We start from the raw sequence: 14,584 nt of genomic DNA on the forward strand, positions 1-14,584 counted from the left end.
GCGGGCAGACGCGTTAGTCTACCTCGCTATCTCCCTAGTCGCCGAGAACAGCAATCCGGCATGATTGGAAGGAAACGGAATGGATGGACTTTGCAAAAGTGGATCGCAGGAGGAACGCGGACTGGTTCAAATCGAGTGGCTGCAACCATGGCGCCGGTCGGGAAAAAAGAGTAAGGGGGGCGACAGCCAACGAGAACAGGTGCACGCCAGTGGAACTCCCAGACAATGTGTTTACCGTGGGTCGACCGATCAACAAACCAGCGCTTGTGCTTGGGGGTTCTTGGGGGTTCTTGGGGGTTCTTGGGGGTTTTGGGGGGGTCTTGGGGGGAGGTCTTTGCTTGGGAAGTGCGAAGTGGGCGGCGTTGGCCACCCTCCAAGAGCCGCTAGTGGAGCGTTAGGTCCATAGAAAAACACTGAAAACACTAAAAACACTGAAAAATATTTGTGCTAAACCAGCCAAATGAGCCATACCCATGGGTGACCGTCGCTGCTTTTGCCGCCTTTCGCCGCCGGGCCCAGCCCCCCCTGACGCCAGCTCCCCTTCTTTCCCTACCTTTCCCTTCATCACCCACCCACCTCCCCCCCCCCCGGCGGCTGTGAGTCAGCCTATATAAAGGCCCAACCTCCCACTTTCCTGACTCTGTTGGAATTTTTGATTCTGGTCTTGGCACCGCCCGGAAAGCCATACACACTCTTCCCGCCCGATATCCTCCCCCCCCTTCCTATACCCCCTATCCTCTCCACTCGTACAGTTCACAGAGCCGCTAAATTTTTAGCTGTCTCTACTGCTTTTCGCGCTGGTCTAAGATTCCCCGGGAAGAAGTTCTTAGGAAGCCAAGAATTGGAAAAAGGTTGAAGAAGGTATATTTTTTTATACCTCTCCCTCTTTCCTTTTTCTTATCTTACTACTACACTGTTTCAGATTCAGTTACTGAAACAGGAAGGTTGCAACCTCAGGTTCGCATCTTCGTCGCTCTCTCTCTCTCTTTCTTCACATCCACGCGCACCTTCTCTCCAAACGCAGATAGACATCACCAATTCCAAAAGAGGAAAAAAAAAGTTTTGATCATATCACGTGCATCGCACTGTCTTGACACTCCCTATTCACTCTGTGCTTGTTACTTCACTTCTGCAATAACTGCAGAGGCTGCGTCGAGTTGTTCCCTGCTCCCTAGAAAACACTTGGTTGTGCTTTTCTAGTCCTCATCCTCACCGTCCTCTCTCCCATCCTCCATCTGGGCTTCGTGGTACTACTCGATCATCACTCAGTCAGGCTCTTGTCATCTTGACTTGACTTGACTTGATTTGACTTGTGGGTTCTTGTTGGTTTTATCTCTGGCACTCTACCTCGGACCTCATTCCGTTTTATTCTCTTGAAACGGTTCGTCGATTGTGGGCAGTGTTGCTGTAGGGGAGACATTGATTTGTTCATCTCCCACAAAAGGGTACGTGACTCTTTCGTCGCCGTTGGGTGTTTTTTTTTTTCGCCACCCGACCGCCTTTTTCCTGTCACCTTCGCAACCATCTCACTATCCAACCACCACCACCACCACCTTACCACTTCCCTGGCCTTGTCTGTCTCCCTGGACTGACTGAGAATATTTGGTGCAGACTGTCATCCGAAAGCTCTCATCACTTCTTCAGCGTCGGCTGGTCTACGGCTCGAGTATCTTGACTCTCGTCCGCGATGGATTCTCTCACAACTCATCCGGCCACTGCGCAGCAGGCCCGGGCCTTCACTTCTCCTGCCTCTCTGTCCTTTCCCGGTGGTGCTGGTGATCTCACGCCACCTTCCGAAAAAGACGCACACATGGCAATGGCTCAAGGTGCCAACGGAGTTTTGAACGGTCAGCAGCAGGGAGCAAATGCCTCGAATGGCAATGGGGTGGCGCCCGCAACTCCCGCTGCTACTCCTGGTGCCAACGCGCCAGGAAGCGGCATTGTGCCTACGTTGCAGTGAGTATACTCTTACTGTTCTCGTTCTTCTGGTTTACCAGGTTGCTGAACAAGACTTTTTTCTATCTTCAAAGAAACATTGTCGCCACGGTCAACCTTGACTGTCGCCTGGACCTGAAGACGATCGCGCTCCACGCAAGAAATGCGGAGTACAACCCAAAGGTATTACTTTCCACATCCTCCTGAGCTTGGCACGTCAGGGGACATTGTGGCTGAACTGGTCTTTTTTTCTCTTCCCATAGCGTTTCGCGGCCGTGATCATGCGTATCCGAGAGCCGAAGACGACTGCTTTGATCTTCGCCTCCGGCAAGATGGTGGTAACTGGTGCCAAGTCGGAAGATGATTCTAAGCTGGCGTCCAGAAAATACGCCCGTATCATTCAGAAGCTCGGCTTCAACGCCAAGTTTACGGATTTCAAAATCCAGAACATCGTCGGTTCCTGCGACATCAAGTTCCCGATCCGCCTGGAGGGCTTGGCTAGTCGCCACCACAACTTCAGTTCTTACGAACCCGAACTGTTCCCTGGTCTCATCTATCGCATGATGAAGCCCAAGATCGTGCTCCTGATTTTCGTCAGTGGCAAGATTGTCCTCACCGGTGCTAAAGTCCGTGAGGAGATCTATCAGGCTTTCGAGCTGATCTATCCTGTGCTTTCGGGTATGCACTACTACATTCTTTCGTCTCTGATGACGAGGTGACACATTCACTAACATGCGTAAAAAGATTTCCGTAAAGTTTAAAAACGGCCTTTCGGCTCGAACCAGGAAGATCACGCCGTCGCCATTCTTCCACCTTTCATCGATCTGTATTAACAAAACCTTTTTTTTTTTTTTTTTCGTCGACTCGCTGTGGTCGCTTCCGACACATCGCCCGTCGATCGATCAGACGTGGTTTCTCTTGTTTCTTTGCGCACGTCACGATTCCTCATGCTAGCATTTGTACGGCGTTCTAGCGACTCGTTTCTTGCTACCTGGTTGTCTCTTTTATCAAACACAAATCGTCTTACCATCTTAGATAGTCGCACACCGCAGATCAAGGGGGCGGTACTGTGCGCTGGTCGAATGGTTGCCTCCTTCTAATTACTGGTTTTTCTGTTCTTCGCCTCCGGGCAGTGTCTCATTCATTGGTCCTTTCCAGTGACGTGATGCTTCCAACCTCTGATTGCCTTTTGCTCAATCGGATGGTTCTTCACCAACACCGCAGCACCAAAAAGACGGAAAAAAATTCTTTATTGTTTTAGATCTTACGGAATGTTATGAAAGCGGATGATTGTACCGGGAGATTGAGAACTTCGGGGCTATGCCTAGGTTTATGGCTGGCATAATTACGGACTCCTGGTTGCTATACAAAATAAAAGGACTAAAAAAAACTTCCAACAAATGTACTTCTTTTGTCCAAAGTAATGCGCATTTCGTAGTTTTGTATGCATGATTTGTGAAAGGTCTCGGCGTAATCACATGTTGAGTGCAGCAGTTGCCGGCTTTGCGGGGAAGCCGTTGGCCGCCTCGTTCGGCATGGTCCAACCCGAGCGTCATTTCCACAATCCAGCCTCGCCGTTATCTATGGCATAGTATCAATCAGTATACCGGCTCTGTCTTTCCACGTTGGATATATGTTACAACAAATGGTGTGCATAGCGAGCTAGCCATCCGGAATTCGAAGTATGTTGTTATTCAATCTCCCAAGTTATCCCTCGCAATGCCGAAGGCTTGTTCCTGTCGGTCATCTCGGGGCAAAAATGATGCGAGTCATCATATGAAAGGAGAATTCTCTCCCTGTTTGGACTCATGATCAACAATTTACAGGCCAGTATTAATCGCTTCCTTCCTTCACGAGCAAATTCGAGATGGCCGAAATCGTCGCTCTCGCATTCGAGCACTCCCCGTCCGGCCTCGGGATCCAGCATGACGCGCCCCGTCTCTCGTGGAAGCCTACTTGTTCGAACAAGAGCATTCGCAATTGGGTCCAAACCGCATACGAGATTGCCTTGAAAGCACCGGAATGCCATCCGGAGGACGAAGGACAGATCTATCGAGTGGACAGCCCCCAGTCGACGTGGGTGCCATGGCCGGGCCCTCCGCTGCGCTCACGCGAACGTAAGCTGATTCGCGTGCGCGCTCACGGCACCTGGACGGAAACGACAGGAGATCATGGTCTAGAAGCCAAAGAGCATGCTGGCTGCACTGCGTGGTCGGCATGGAGCCGGGTGGAGTGTGCTTTGCTCAGCCAGCAGGACTGGGCCGCCGTCCCGATGGTTCACCCGGCGATCGGAGGCGAGCAGACTCTCAGACCGGTCGTGTTCCGGAAGACCTTCGAGCTCCCTGCCGATTTTGGGGCCGTGGAGCAAGCGAGACTCTACGTGACAGCGCTGGGGATGTATCGGGTCTATCTGAATGGGAAGCGGGTGGGGGACGACGAGTTGGCCCCGGGCTGGACGAGCTACCCCCATCGTATGGCGTACCGGACTCATGATGTCTCTGCCGGGATCGCGGCTCGCAATGTGCTGGGAGTGGAGGTGGCCGAGGGGTGGTATGCAGGCCGCCTGGGGTTCAACGGTGGCAGGCGGTGCCTCTACGGCGACCAGATCGGTGCGCTCGTTCAATTGGAGATCGTTGGCGCCCGGAAGGATCACTTGTTGCAGGTCGTGTCGGACAGCAGTTGGAAATGCAACTTCAGCCCCCTCGTGCGCAGTGAGATCTATGATGGCGAGCTGTACGACATGCGCGAGGAGCTGGGGGACTGGCACGGCGACCCCGACTACCAGGAGATGACGACGACGACGGCGGCGGCGGCTTGGAAGCCGGTCGTGACGCTGGCTTTGCCAGAGGCATCCTTGGTTGTCCCTCGAGCGCCCGCTGTCCGGGTTACACAGCAGGTTACAGCGCAGCGCTTGTTTACCACCCCTTCCGGGCGTTTGATTCTCGATTTCGGTCAGAATCTGGTGGGTAAACTTCATGTGCGGGAATTGGGACTGTCCGCCAATGCTGAGGTGAGGTTCACGCACGCAGAGGTGTTGGAGAATGGAGAGTTGGGCATACGACCGCTGCGTCAAGCCAAATGCACCGACATGATCATATCCTCCGGAGCGATCCTCAGGGATTGGTCCCCGAACTTTACCTTTCATGGATTCCGCTTCGTGCAGGTAGATGGATGGGACCCCCGGTTCTCATCGCTCTCTTGGCAGGAGAATATCACCGCATTAGTCTTGCACACAGACTTTGCTCCGACGGGGGATTTTGAGTGCTCGAATGATACGATCAACCAGCTGCATCGCAACGCTCGGTGGAGCATGCGAGGCAACTTTGTGTCCATCCCAACTGATTGCCCCCAACGGGACGAGCGGCTGGGCTGGACTGGTGATATCCAGGTCTTCAGCCCGTCGGCAACCTTCTTGTATAACTGCGAAGGGATGCTGGCCGACTGGATGGAGGACGTAGCTGCAGAGCAGCATGACGATGGAGGAGTGCCTCCACTAGTCGTGCCGAATGTGCTTCAGCACGTCTGGCCCCCGATGCCGCAGGCTGTCTGGGACGATGTGGTGATCATTCTGCCGTGGAATCTGTACCAGGCCTCGGGTGATGTGGAAATCCTCCGGCGACAGTATCCCAGTATGAAGGCATGGCTGGACCAGGGGGTTCGTCGGGGCGACGATGGGCTGTGGGATCCGGACCACTGGCAGCTCGGAGACTGGCTGGATCCTCAGGCTCCTTCAGACGAGCCAGGAGATGGGCGGACTAGCGGCGTGCTCGTGGCAGATGCCTACTTGGTGCGCGTCACCAGAACCCTGGCACAGATCAGTCGGCTTCTCGGGCATGAAGCCGACTTTATCCACTACCAGCAAGCATCCGACCGACACCTCCAAGCCTTCCATGCCAAGTATGTGACTCCGAGCGGGTTAGTCGCCGGCGACTCCCAAACAGCATATGCTTTGGTCATCGTCTTTGGCTTGGTAGATTCCGAAACCCAACGCACAACCATCAGCCGCCAGCTGTCGCGCCTGGTGCGTATGGCCAAATTCCGCGTGGCCACGGGGTTTGCCGGCACCCCCATCATCCTCCAGGCCCTCAGTGACAGCAACAATCTGAGCCTAGCTTACCGGATGCTACTCGAGGATAAGTGTCCATCGTGGCTTTATCCTATCATGCAGGGGGCCACAACCATCTGGGAACGATGGGATAGCCTGTTGCCGGATGGGTCGATCAACCCCGGCGAGATGACCAGCTTTAATCACTATGCTTTGGGGTCTGTTGTTCAGTGGCTGCATGAGACCGTCGGGGGCTTGGTCCCGCGCGAGCCCGGGTGGAAGGCTGTCCTTGTGTCTCCTCAACCGGGGGGGCCTTTAACCCACGCGGCGGTTTCGCATGACTGCCCGTATGGGCGCTGGTTCTGTCGATGGGAGTTGAGCCCTTCGCAGGATGAGGATCGCGTGAAGGTGCTCGCGGTCGAGCTCGACGTGCCCCTGAATGCAACGGCCATCGTTCGACTGGGCTCTGAGACGGGGGAACAAAAGGTCGGGTCCGGGCATTATCGGTTCCAGGTCCCTTTCGTCCCTCAGCCCTATCCGCCTGAGGCTATTGCTCCATTTATCACTAACCCTGGTCAGGGTCTCTGACCTCCATCGGCCCATTGTCTGTCGTGACTAGTGATCTGGAACGAGACTAGCAGAATGTTCAAAGCAAACACTCCCAGCGAATCCTATGCACTGATTCCCAGCAATATGTTAAGGTCTGCCTACTTGTCGCATGCTGGATCCGTCCTCGGCGTCTACATCGCTAAAGAGAATCTACTCTAACACAGGATCTCTAAATCTATGTATTGAAACAACACAACTCCGCTCAGAAGAACCACTATAGATACATATAGTACATGCAAATCTACAACCATAACCATCTGCACCGTAGGCGTGCCACTCCCAAAACAGCAGCACAAGATCATCGAGCCACACTTTTACTCGGCTGCTTTTCTTGCCGGCCTCAGAACATATTTCCACGTCGTGCCAAAATGCCAGCGTTTCTCCTCGACGACCTCCAAGCCACTCTCCCTCACGATCTGGCCGATATCGCGATTCCACCAACACCCATGCCGATCCGCATGGGCGGGGGCCAGATTATCGAGCACGCGATTCAACCACGCATAATGCGAGCGACCGTGCTCCAACAACAGAATCTCGCCCCTCTGCGGATCCACCAGCGTCCCCAGATGCTTCAGCGTGCCCACGGGGTCCGGCAACGAGCACAACCCCATCGTCTGCACCACCGTATCGAAGTATGGTTTGGGTTGGCCCGCGACGGCCGCCCCGGTAATCTCCCGACCGGGGCCGCCCGCGACGGCCGCGGCATCCTCCACCCGAAACTCCACCCTTTTGCGGAGGGCCTCATCCCCAGGGTAGATTTCCTCGAACTTGCGCCGCGCCATCTCCACCATCTGCGGGCTGAGATCCACAAACGTGACGGAGCGGCAGCCGCGCACGCCCACCGTGCCCGTCCGCTCGTCGACGAGCCCGCGCCGCACCGGCCCGAAGTCGTAGTACTCGATGTTCCGCCCCGTGCCGCAGCTGACCTCGAGGACGTCGCCGCGCGCGCGGCGGCACAGGTCGCGGCGCTTGGCGCCCAGCCGCATCAGCTTCTCGGACATCTCGACGTCGGCGTCGAAGGTGCGCGCCGTCGTGTTGTAGCGGTCCGTGACGTTGGCGGTGGCGGGCACCGTGGCGGACAGGTTCTGCGAGTACGTCACTTCGCGGCGGTACGAGGCGTACAGGTACCCGATGTAGGCGCTCAGGCCGAGCGCGCTGACGCCGAGCACGGTCATCACGCGCGGGCTCATGCGTGTCGTTGTGGACGGCGGGTGGTGGTGGAAGTCGGTTAGCGTGGGGTGCGCGCGTTTGGAGAGTGCCGGGGTGTATTCTGGGTGACTTTTGGGGATGGTGGGTTAGTTTGGGGGTCCCTTTTGGGAGTGGAGAATGGGGTACTGGGATTGTTTACACTGGGGCTGCAGCTTTCAGCTTGTTCTTCTTCGCGCCGGTACGGGGTGCAGCGTTGGCGGGCTTTGCTGCTGCTGCTGCTGCTGCTGCTGCTCCCTTAGCGGATTTGAGCGTCGCTCGGCCTATCCGTGAGGCGCTCATGGTTGTGAGGGTATCTTGTTATGTGATGAGAATGTAGGGCCCAAGGAAAGGGGGAATGGTGTCGTGGTTCACGCCATTAGGGGGGGGGGGGTCGCCGACCGGGTGGAAGGTCAGGTCCGGAGAAGTTGCGTCGTGGTGGTGGTTGGTGTTCGGGGAGAAATTGAGAGATACGCGGGCCGGAGCCAAGAGACCGACCGCCCGCCAGTTGTTGGTAAGTTGGTCTTCGCCGAATGTCAACCCGTCTAGTGTGGCGGCTCAACTGCCACCATCGCTCAACTTCAAGTTTACACGAACAATATCACGATTACGGAAGAGACCTGATAACATTCGGTCTTCTTGCTTTAGATCGTTTCTTTCTTGTTTTTTGTCCTCTTTGCTGAAATGCTGAAACCGCTCGAACCTTGTGGCCCTTGCTTGGCATATTCGCATCAAAGACAAGTTCTTGTGCTTTGTCTCCGATGGCTGTCTCTTTCAAGCTGTCTCCGCTGATGGGATGAGGCTAATTTCAGTTCTGGCTAGAGCATGGCAGCGAATCTCTTTGAAGAGCCAACTTTCGATTCCTCAGGAAAGAGACTATGGAAATACGGATACACGTGGCTAAGAAATCACAGACACACCGGCTCTCTACCCGTGCGAAAGGGGATACGTAACAGCATGCCAAAGTGCATATTGACCCGTCGGATCTTCCCTGAAGCACATGCATTCAGTGCGCTATCTGACAGACAAGATATGAAGCGCTTGCTATCGCCACGTGGTCGATCGTTCGATACTTCGCCTTATCACGGCTCCATCGCTGTTATACCTCAGTGACGGAGTTCCGGTGAACGGGCTGAAGACAGCTGATGTCCCTGTTTCTGACCCTTGGCCTCCCGTTAGTTGAGATAGCCAGAAAGCCGTCCCCTACAGTCTTGATTTATCAGCGGCCAGGATGACTCCGCGGTTCGCGGGTCCAGGTCCCTCATCCGAGTGGTCTGGCCCTGACGCCAGCAGAAATGCATCTGATTCGCGCCGAAACAGAGTTCGGGATAAGGCTGGATCAAGCCCCTGAGCGAGAAAGCTCGCCATTCTGAATCGAGGTTCGAATTAGGTCATTATGGGTAAGATGTCCAGGCACGGTGGACAACGCAAATTCTAGCGCGGCCGGCTATAGATCAAAAACACTGCATTTTCATATCCGTGGACCATCGGAACCATGATAAGCAACGCCTTCTGTGGACCAATCCTCCAGATTGGCCAATGAGCTAATCAGAAAGCTCGTCGGTGGAACTGGGCGGCTTTACGGATATCGGCTTTACGGATCTGCGGATATGTGCACTGGCAGTAATTGCGTATCGTATATGCCACGCAGGAATCCAAATCATAATAAAAGAGTCTGAGCTTCCTCGAGCTGTCCGAAGGTAGCTTCAGATGCATCTCTGGATCTGAATGAGTGTTTCTTTAGGCTGAAGCTTCATGGACTGTGATTCTTAGGTATGGACTTTCCAGTCAGAACTATGGCGGATATACTGACCGGGACACTCAAGCACGCATAGCTACGATCTGATCGGACCTATCAGCAAACATGGACACATCTTCATCCTCAGCAACGGTCGACATGGAGTCCGGGGCCTCCGATATTCGGAAGCGCCTGACGCTCACATTCCGCAATGTCAGCGTGAACGTTACCGCGCCTGATGCGGCCCTGGGAGAAACACTACTGTCGGTGGCCGACCCGCGACAAATCACCAGCTGGTTCCAGAAGAGCCGGCGGCCCAAGCGGACGATCTTGAAGGAGATCACTGGCCAAGTTCGACCAGGGGAGATGCTCTTCGTTCTCGGCCGTCCCGGTTCCGGCTGTACTTCTTTTCTTCGAGTGTTGTCGAACGATCGCGGTGCCTTCGACGAGGTCGTGGGCGAGACCCGTTACGGAAGTATGGACCACAAGCAGGCAAAGAAGTATCGCCAACAGATCATGTTCAACAACGAGGACGATGTGCACTTCCCCACGCTAACGGTCAATCGAACGATGAAATTTGCTCTGCGGAATAAGGTACCTCGGGAACGACCTGAACATCTGCAGGACAGGAATGCGTACGTGCAAGAGAAGCGAGATGACATCCTGGGCTCCTTGGGCATTCCGCACACGAAGAAGACCCTGGTCGGCAACGAGTTCATTCGAGGTGTCTCCGGTGGCGAACGGAAACGGGTGTCATTGGCGGAGATGATGGCTGGTCAGGTATGGTCATGAATGTATCGCAACTTCGTGGATCTATTGCTAAGTATTACTCATCTGCAGAGCCCTGTTCAGTTCTGGGATAATCCAACTCGCGGCTTGGATTCAAAGACGGCAGTGGAATTTGCTCGCATGCTCCGACGCGAGGCAGACCAGAACGAGAAGACGATCGTGGCTACCATGTACCAGGCGGGCAACGGCATCTACGACCAGTTTGATAAGGTATTGGTGTTGGCAGATGGTATGGTGACCTACTACGGTCCGCGGGCGATGGCCAGAGCTTATTTTGAGGACATGGGCTTCGTCTGTCCCCGGGGTGCCAATATCGCCGATTTTCTTACCTCCGTCACCGTGACCACGGAGCGTATCGTGGCCCCGGGAATGGAAGAGAAGGTGCCCAATACTGCAGCTGAATTCGAGGCCTACTACCGCCGGAGTTCAATTTGCTCTCAGATGCTCGAGGACATCGAGCCACCAGAGAAGCTGGTTGACGAAGAGATCAACTTGGCCAATGCAGTGCTGATGGAGAAGAGAAAGCAGCATCTCCCTCGGCCGCAGAGCGTCTACACGGCGGGTCTCTGGCACCAAGTCGCCAGCTGCACAGTTCGGTGAGTGAAGTCGAACGATTGAACCTTGATTAGCTACTGACATTAGTTCAGTCAGTTCCAAATTTTGGCCGGTGATAAGCTATCTGTTATTATCAAGGTGGTATCTGCTATTCTTCAAGCTCTTGTCTGTGGTAGTCTGTTTTACAACCTCAAGCTTGACAGCTCTTCCATATTTTTGCGACCAGGTGCTCTCTTCTTCGCAGTTCTCTATTTCCTTCTAGATGCCATGTCGGAAACAACCGCGTCTTTCACGGGTCGGCCGATTCTCTCGCGCCAAAAGAGATTTGGTTTTTACAGGCCAACAGCCTTCGCGATCGCCAACGCCATCACCGATGTTCCTATTGTCTTGGTGCAGGTCTCGTGCTTCTCGTTGATTCTGTACTTCATGGCTGCATTGCGGATGGATGCTGGCCGCTTCTTTACTTACTGGATCATCGTCGTTATTCAAACGCTGTGCTTCCTGCAGATGTTCCGAGCAATTGGTGCTCTCTGTAAGAAGTTCGGTAACGCGTCGAAGATGACTGGGTTTGTTTCGACAGTATTTTTCGTCTACGGAGGTACGCAGTGGAAGCTCGCGTTCGATGAACCAAGCTAACTAAGACGCAGGCTATCTCATTCCCTTCAAGCAGATGCACGTCTGGTTCCGCTGGATCTTCTACCTCAATCCAGGTGCCTATGCGTTCGAAGCCCTGATGGCCAACGAGTTTGTCGGACTCGAGTTGGACTGTGTAGCGCCTGACTATATCCCTTACGGATCTGGTTACCCGGCCGGTGCCTCGTCTAATCGTGGTTGCACGGTCAAAGGAAGCACAGACGGTGTGATTAATGGGGCTGCTTACATTCGTGAGCAATACAGCTATTCCTTCCACCACATTTGGCGCAGCTTCGGTATCATTGTTGGTTTCTGGGCATTCTTCATCTTTCTCACTGCGCTGGGCCTCGAAATGAACAACAACCAATCTGGTTCCTCTGTGCTCCTTTACAAACGAGGTGCGAAGTCCAAGGTAACCGATGAAGAAGGATCCAGTGCTTCCAAGTCAGAGGGAAATGCTCTTGCGCAAACGGGTAAGCAGTCCACTTTCACGTGGAATCATCTCGACTACTATGTTCCCTTTCACGGAGAGAAGAAGCAGCTCTTGCACCAGGTGTTCGGGTATGTCAAGCCTGGTAACTTGGTTGCGCTAATGGGAAGTTCGGGTGCTGGTAAAACCACGTAAGCTTGATGATTACCCATTTTTACATCTACCTGGCTAATATGATCTCAGATTGCTTGATGTGCTTGCTCAGCGGAAGGACAGCGGTGAGATCGTCGGATCTATTCTCATTGACGGACGACCTCAAGGTATCAGCTTTCAGCGGACTACCGGATACTGTGAACAGATGGACGTCCACGAGGGCACGGCTACTGTGAGGGAGGCTTTAGTTTTCTCGGCTCTGTTGCGTCAACCTGCCAGCGTGCCACGGGAAGAGAAAATTGCCTATGTTGACCACATCATTGACTTGCTTGAGCTCAGTGATATTAAGGATGCTTTGATCGGTGTCCCGGGCGCGGGCCTCAGCATTGAGCAGCGCAAGAGAGTGACCCTAGGCGTTGAGCTTGTGGCCAAACCGACCTTGTTATTTCTGGATGAGCCAACCTCGGGCTTGGACGGGCAATCGGCCTACAACATTATCCGATTCTTGAGGAAGCTCGTTGATGGTGGCCAAGCTGTGTTGTGTACGATTCATCAGCCGTCCGCTGTTCTGTTTGACGCTTTCGACTCGCTCGTCCTGCTGGCGAAGGGAGGCAAGATGACCTATTTCGGAGAGACTGGCGAAGACTCACAGAAGGTTCTTGATTACTTTGCGAAGAACGGTGCCCCTTGTCCACCTGACGTGAACCCTGCTGAGCACATCGTGGAAGTGATTCAAGGCAACACTGAGAAGCCGATTGATTGGGTTGATGTCTGGAGCCAGTCCGAAGAACGTGAGGTCGTACTCCGGGATCTTGAAGCACTCAACAAGGAAGCCGAAGCGATCTCAACCGGAGAGGAGGACCACCATGACTTCGCCACCCCCATCTGGTTTCAGTTCAAGATGGTTCTCGAACGCTTGATGACTCAGTTGTGGCGCTCACCGGTATGTTTCAGATGTAAAGTCCGATAGCTCGGTGCTAACGATCGCAGGATTACATGTGGAACAAGATCATTCTTCACGTGTTCGCTGCCTTGTTCAGTGGTTTCACTTTCTGGAAGATGGGCGACGGCACTTTCGCACTTCAACTGCGCCTGTTTGCGATCTTCAACTTCATCTTCGTTGCCCCGGGCTGTATCAATCAGATGCAGCCGTTCTTCCTGCACAACCGCGATATCTTTGAGACTCGAGAGAAGAAGGTACGTAACAAGAGCGTCTCTTGCAGCTGACTCCGCTAATTTTAGTGAATAGTCCAAAACCTACCATTGGATGGCCTTCATTGGAGCTCAAACGGTCTCCGAGATCCCGTACTTGATCATCTGCGCCACACTTTACTTCGCATGCTGGTACTTCACTGCTGGATTCCCCGTCTCGGCTTACATCTCGGGCCATGTCTACCTTCAGATGATCTGTATGCTTCACCTCTCGCAGTTCCTTTTCGGGTCATCCTCAAGCTTAAGCTAACAAACAAACCCAGTCTATGAGTTCCTCTACACATCGATTGGCCAGGCCATCGCCGCTTACGCGCCCAACGAGTACTTCGCCGCCATCATGAACCCCATTCTCATCGGCGCCGGCATGATCAGTTTCTGTGGTGTCGTCGTGCCCTACGACCAGATCACGCCCTTCTGGCGCTACTGGATCTATTACCTGGACCCCTTCACCTACCTCGTCGGTGGTCTCCTGGGCGAAGTGCTCTGGGACGTGAAAGTCCAATGCAAGGCGTCCGAGTTCGTTCAGTTCAGCGCCCCGTCTGGCCAGACCTGCGGTCAGTACATGGCAGACTTCATCGCGAACAACACGGGCTACCTGCTGGACGCGAGCGCGACGGACTCGTGCTCCTTCTGCCAGTATTCGACCGGAGCGGACTACGCCAAATCGTTCAACTTGAAGGAGAAGTACTATTCCTGGAGAGATGTGAGTTTCTGTCTCTGTCCCTGGCTCGAAGATGAATGATTGACTGACCTGGTTGCTTGTAGACTGGGATTACGGCGCTGTTCTGCATCACATCGTACGGATTGGTGTTTCTGATGATGAAGTTGAGGAGTAAGAAGACGAAGAGTGCGCGGTCGGAGTGATTTTTCTTGACATTGTGACGATATGGAGGAGAGAGACTGCAGGGGTTGTTGCGGCACTGCTCTTGGGATTTTGAATGTTTCGTTGAATATACTAATGGCGGGTGGTGGAGTGAGGAGGTGCAAAGTGCCAGGTCGGAGTAAGACATTCAAGCATGTGATGAATCTGGTTCTGCATTTGACATGTTTCATTGGACATAAGTTAGTTGTGGGTGCTTGAGGTGAAGACCATTTATAGATAGACTAGATATAGATTTATTTTTTGAGAAGCTCAACAAAGCTCGTTGGATTTGTTTGAGCTCTATCTGTCAGTCGGAAGAAAATGTGGCCATTTCAATGTCAAGAGTTATGATTCCGAGGGAATTTCCTATCATTTGTGATAGACGAATTGGGGCGACAGGTTAGATTGCGCTAGGCAGCCGGGGTTGATGCCCGACAT

The 14,584-nt window shown here is 53.7% G+C and overlaps 4 protein-coding genes across 4 annotated transcripts; 3 read left to right on the forward strand and 1 right to left on the reverse strand.

Moving 5' to 3' along the window:
* The first annotated feature begins 2,196 nt into the window (after positions 1-2,196).
* Positions 2,197-2,792, forward strand: BO66DRAFT_393510 (TBP family protein). The gene is made up of 2 exons (XM_025647776.1): positions 2,197-2,613; positions 2,680-2,792. Exons 1-2 carry the CDS (start codon positions 2,217-2,219, stop codon positions 2,694-2,696), a joined length of 414 nt encoding a protein of 137 aa, XP_025501602.1. The 5' UTR covers positions 2,197-2,216; the 3' UTR covers positions 2,697-2,792.
* An 800-nt stretch (positions 2,793-3,592) lies between these two features.
* On the forward strand, positions 3,593-6,568 carry BO66DRAFT_421924 (alpha-L-rhamnosidase; the record flags this gene model as incomplete). The annotated part of the gene is made up of 2 exons (XM_025650006.1): positions 3,593-4,945; positions 5,099-6,568. The coding sequence occupies exons 1-2, from the start codon at positions 3,803-3,805 to the stop codon at positions 6,566-6,568; spliced, it is 2,613 nt and encodes an 870-aa protein (XP_025501603.1). The 5' UTR covers positions 3,593-3,802.
* Positions 6,569-6,793: 225 nt separating this feature from the next.
* On the reverse strand, positions 6,794-8,162 carry BO66DRAFT_473130 (class I SAM-dependent methyltransferase). Its single transcript, XM_025653018.1, has 2 exons — positions 7,938-8,162; positions 6,794-7,867 (listed from the first exon to the last, which is right to left on the reverse strand). Exons 1-2 carry the CDS (start codon positions 8,075-8,077, stop codon positions 6,904-6,906), a joined length of 1,104 nt encoding a protein of 367 aa, XP_025501604.1. The 5' UTR covers positions 8,078-8,162; the 3' UTR covers positions 6,794-6,903.
* Positions 8,163-9,638: 1,476 nt separating this feature from the next.
* BO66DRAFT_456511 (putative ABC multidrug transporter) lies at positions 9,639-14,482 on the forward strand (the record flags this gene model as incomplete). The annotated part of the gene is made up of 9 exons (XM_025652140.1): positions 9,639-10,292; positions 10,353-10,897; positions 10,949-11,454; positions 11,504-12,110; positions 12,163-13,015; positions 13,063-13,269; positions 13,322-13,481; positions 13,548-13,987; positions 14,050-14,482. 9 exons carry the CDS (start codon positions 9,639-9,641, stop codon positions 14,146-14,148), a joined length of 4,071 nt encoding a protein of 1,356 aa, XP_025501605.1. The 3' UTR covers positions 14,149-14,482.
* Between the last annotated feature and the right edge of the window lie 102 nt (positions 14,483-14,584).

Source organism: Aspergillus aculeatinus (genome assembly GCF_003184765.1).
Source record: "Aspergillus aculeatinus CBS 121060 unplaced genomic scaffold BO66scaffold_39, whole genome shotgun sequence".
Lineage (NCBI taxonomy): Eukaryota > Fungi > Ascomycota > Eurotiomycetes > Eurotiales > Aspergillaceae > Aspergillus > Aspergillus aculeatinus.

Coding starts and splice junctions, on each gene's coding strand:
- BO66DRAFT_473130 (XM_025653018.1), bottom strand. CDS start 8,077: ATGAGCGCCTCACGGATAGGCCGAGCGACGCTCAAATCCGCTAAGGGA. Junction 7,868..7,937: donor CTGAAAGCTGCAGCCCCAGT/GTAAACAATCCC, acceptor CATCCCCAAAAG/TCACCCAGAATACACCCCGG.
- BO66DRAFT_393510 (XM_025647776.1), top strand. CDS start 2,217: ATGCGTATCCGAGAGCCGAAGACGACTGCTTTGATCTTCGCCTCCGGC.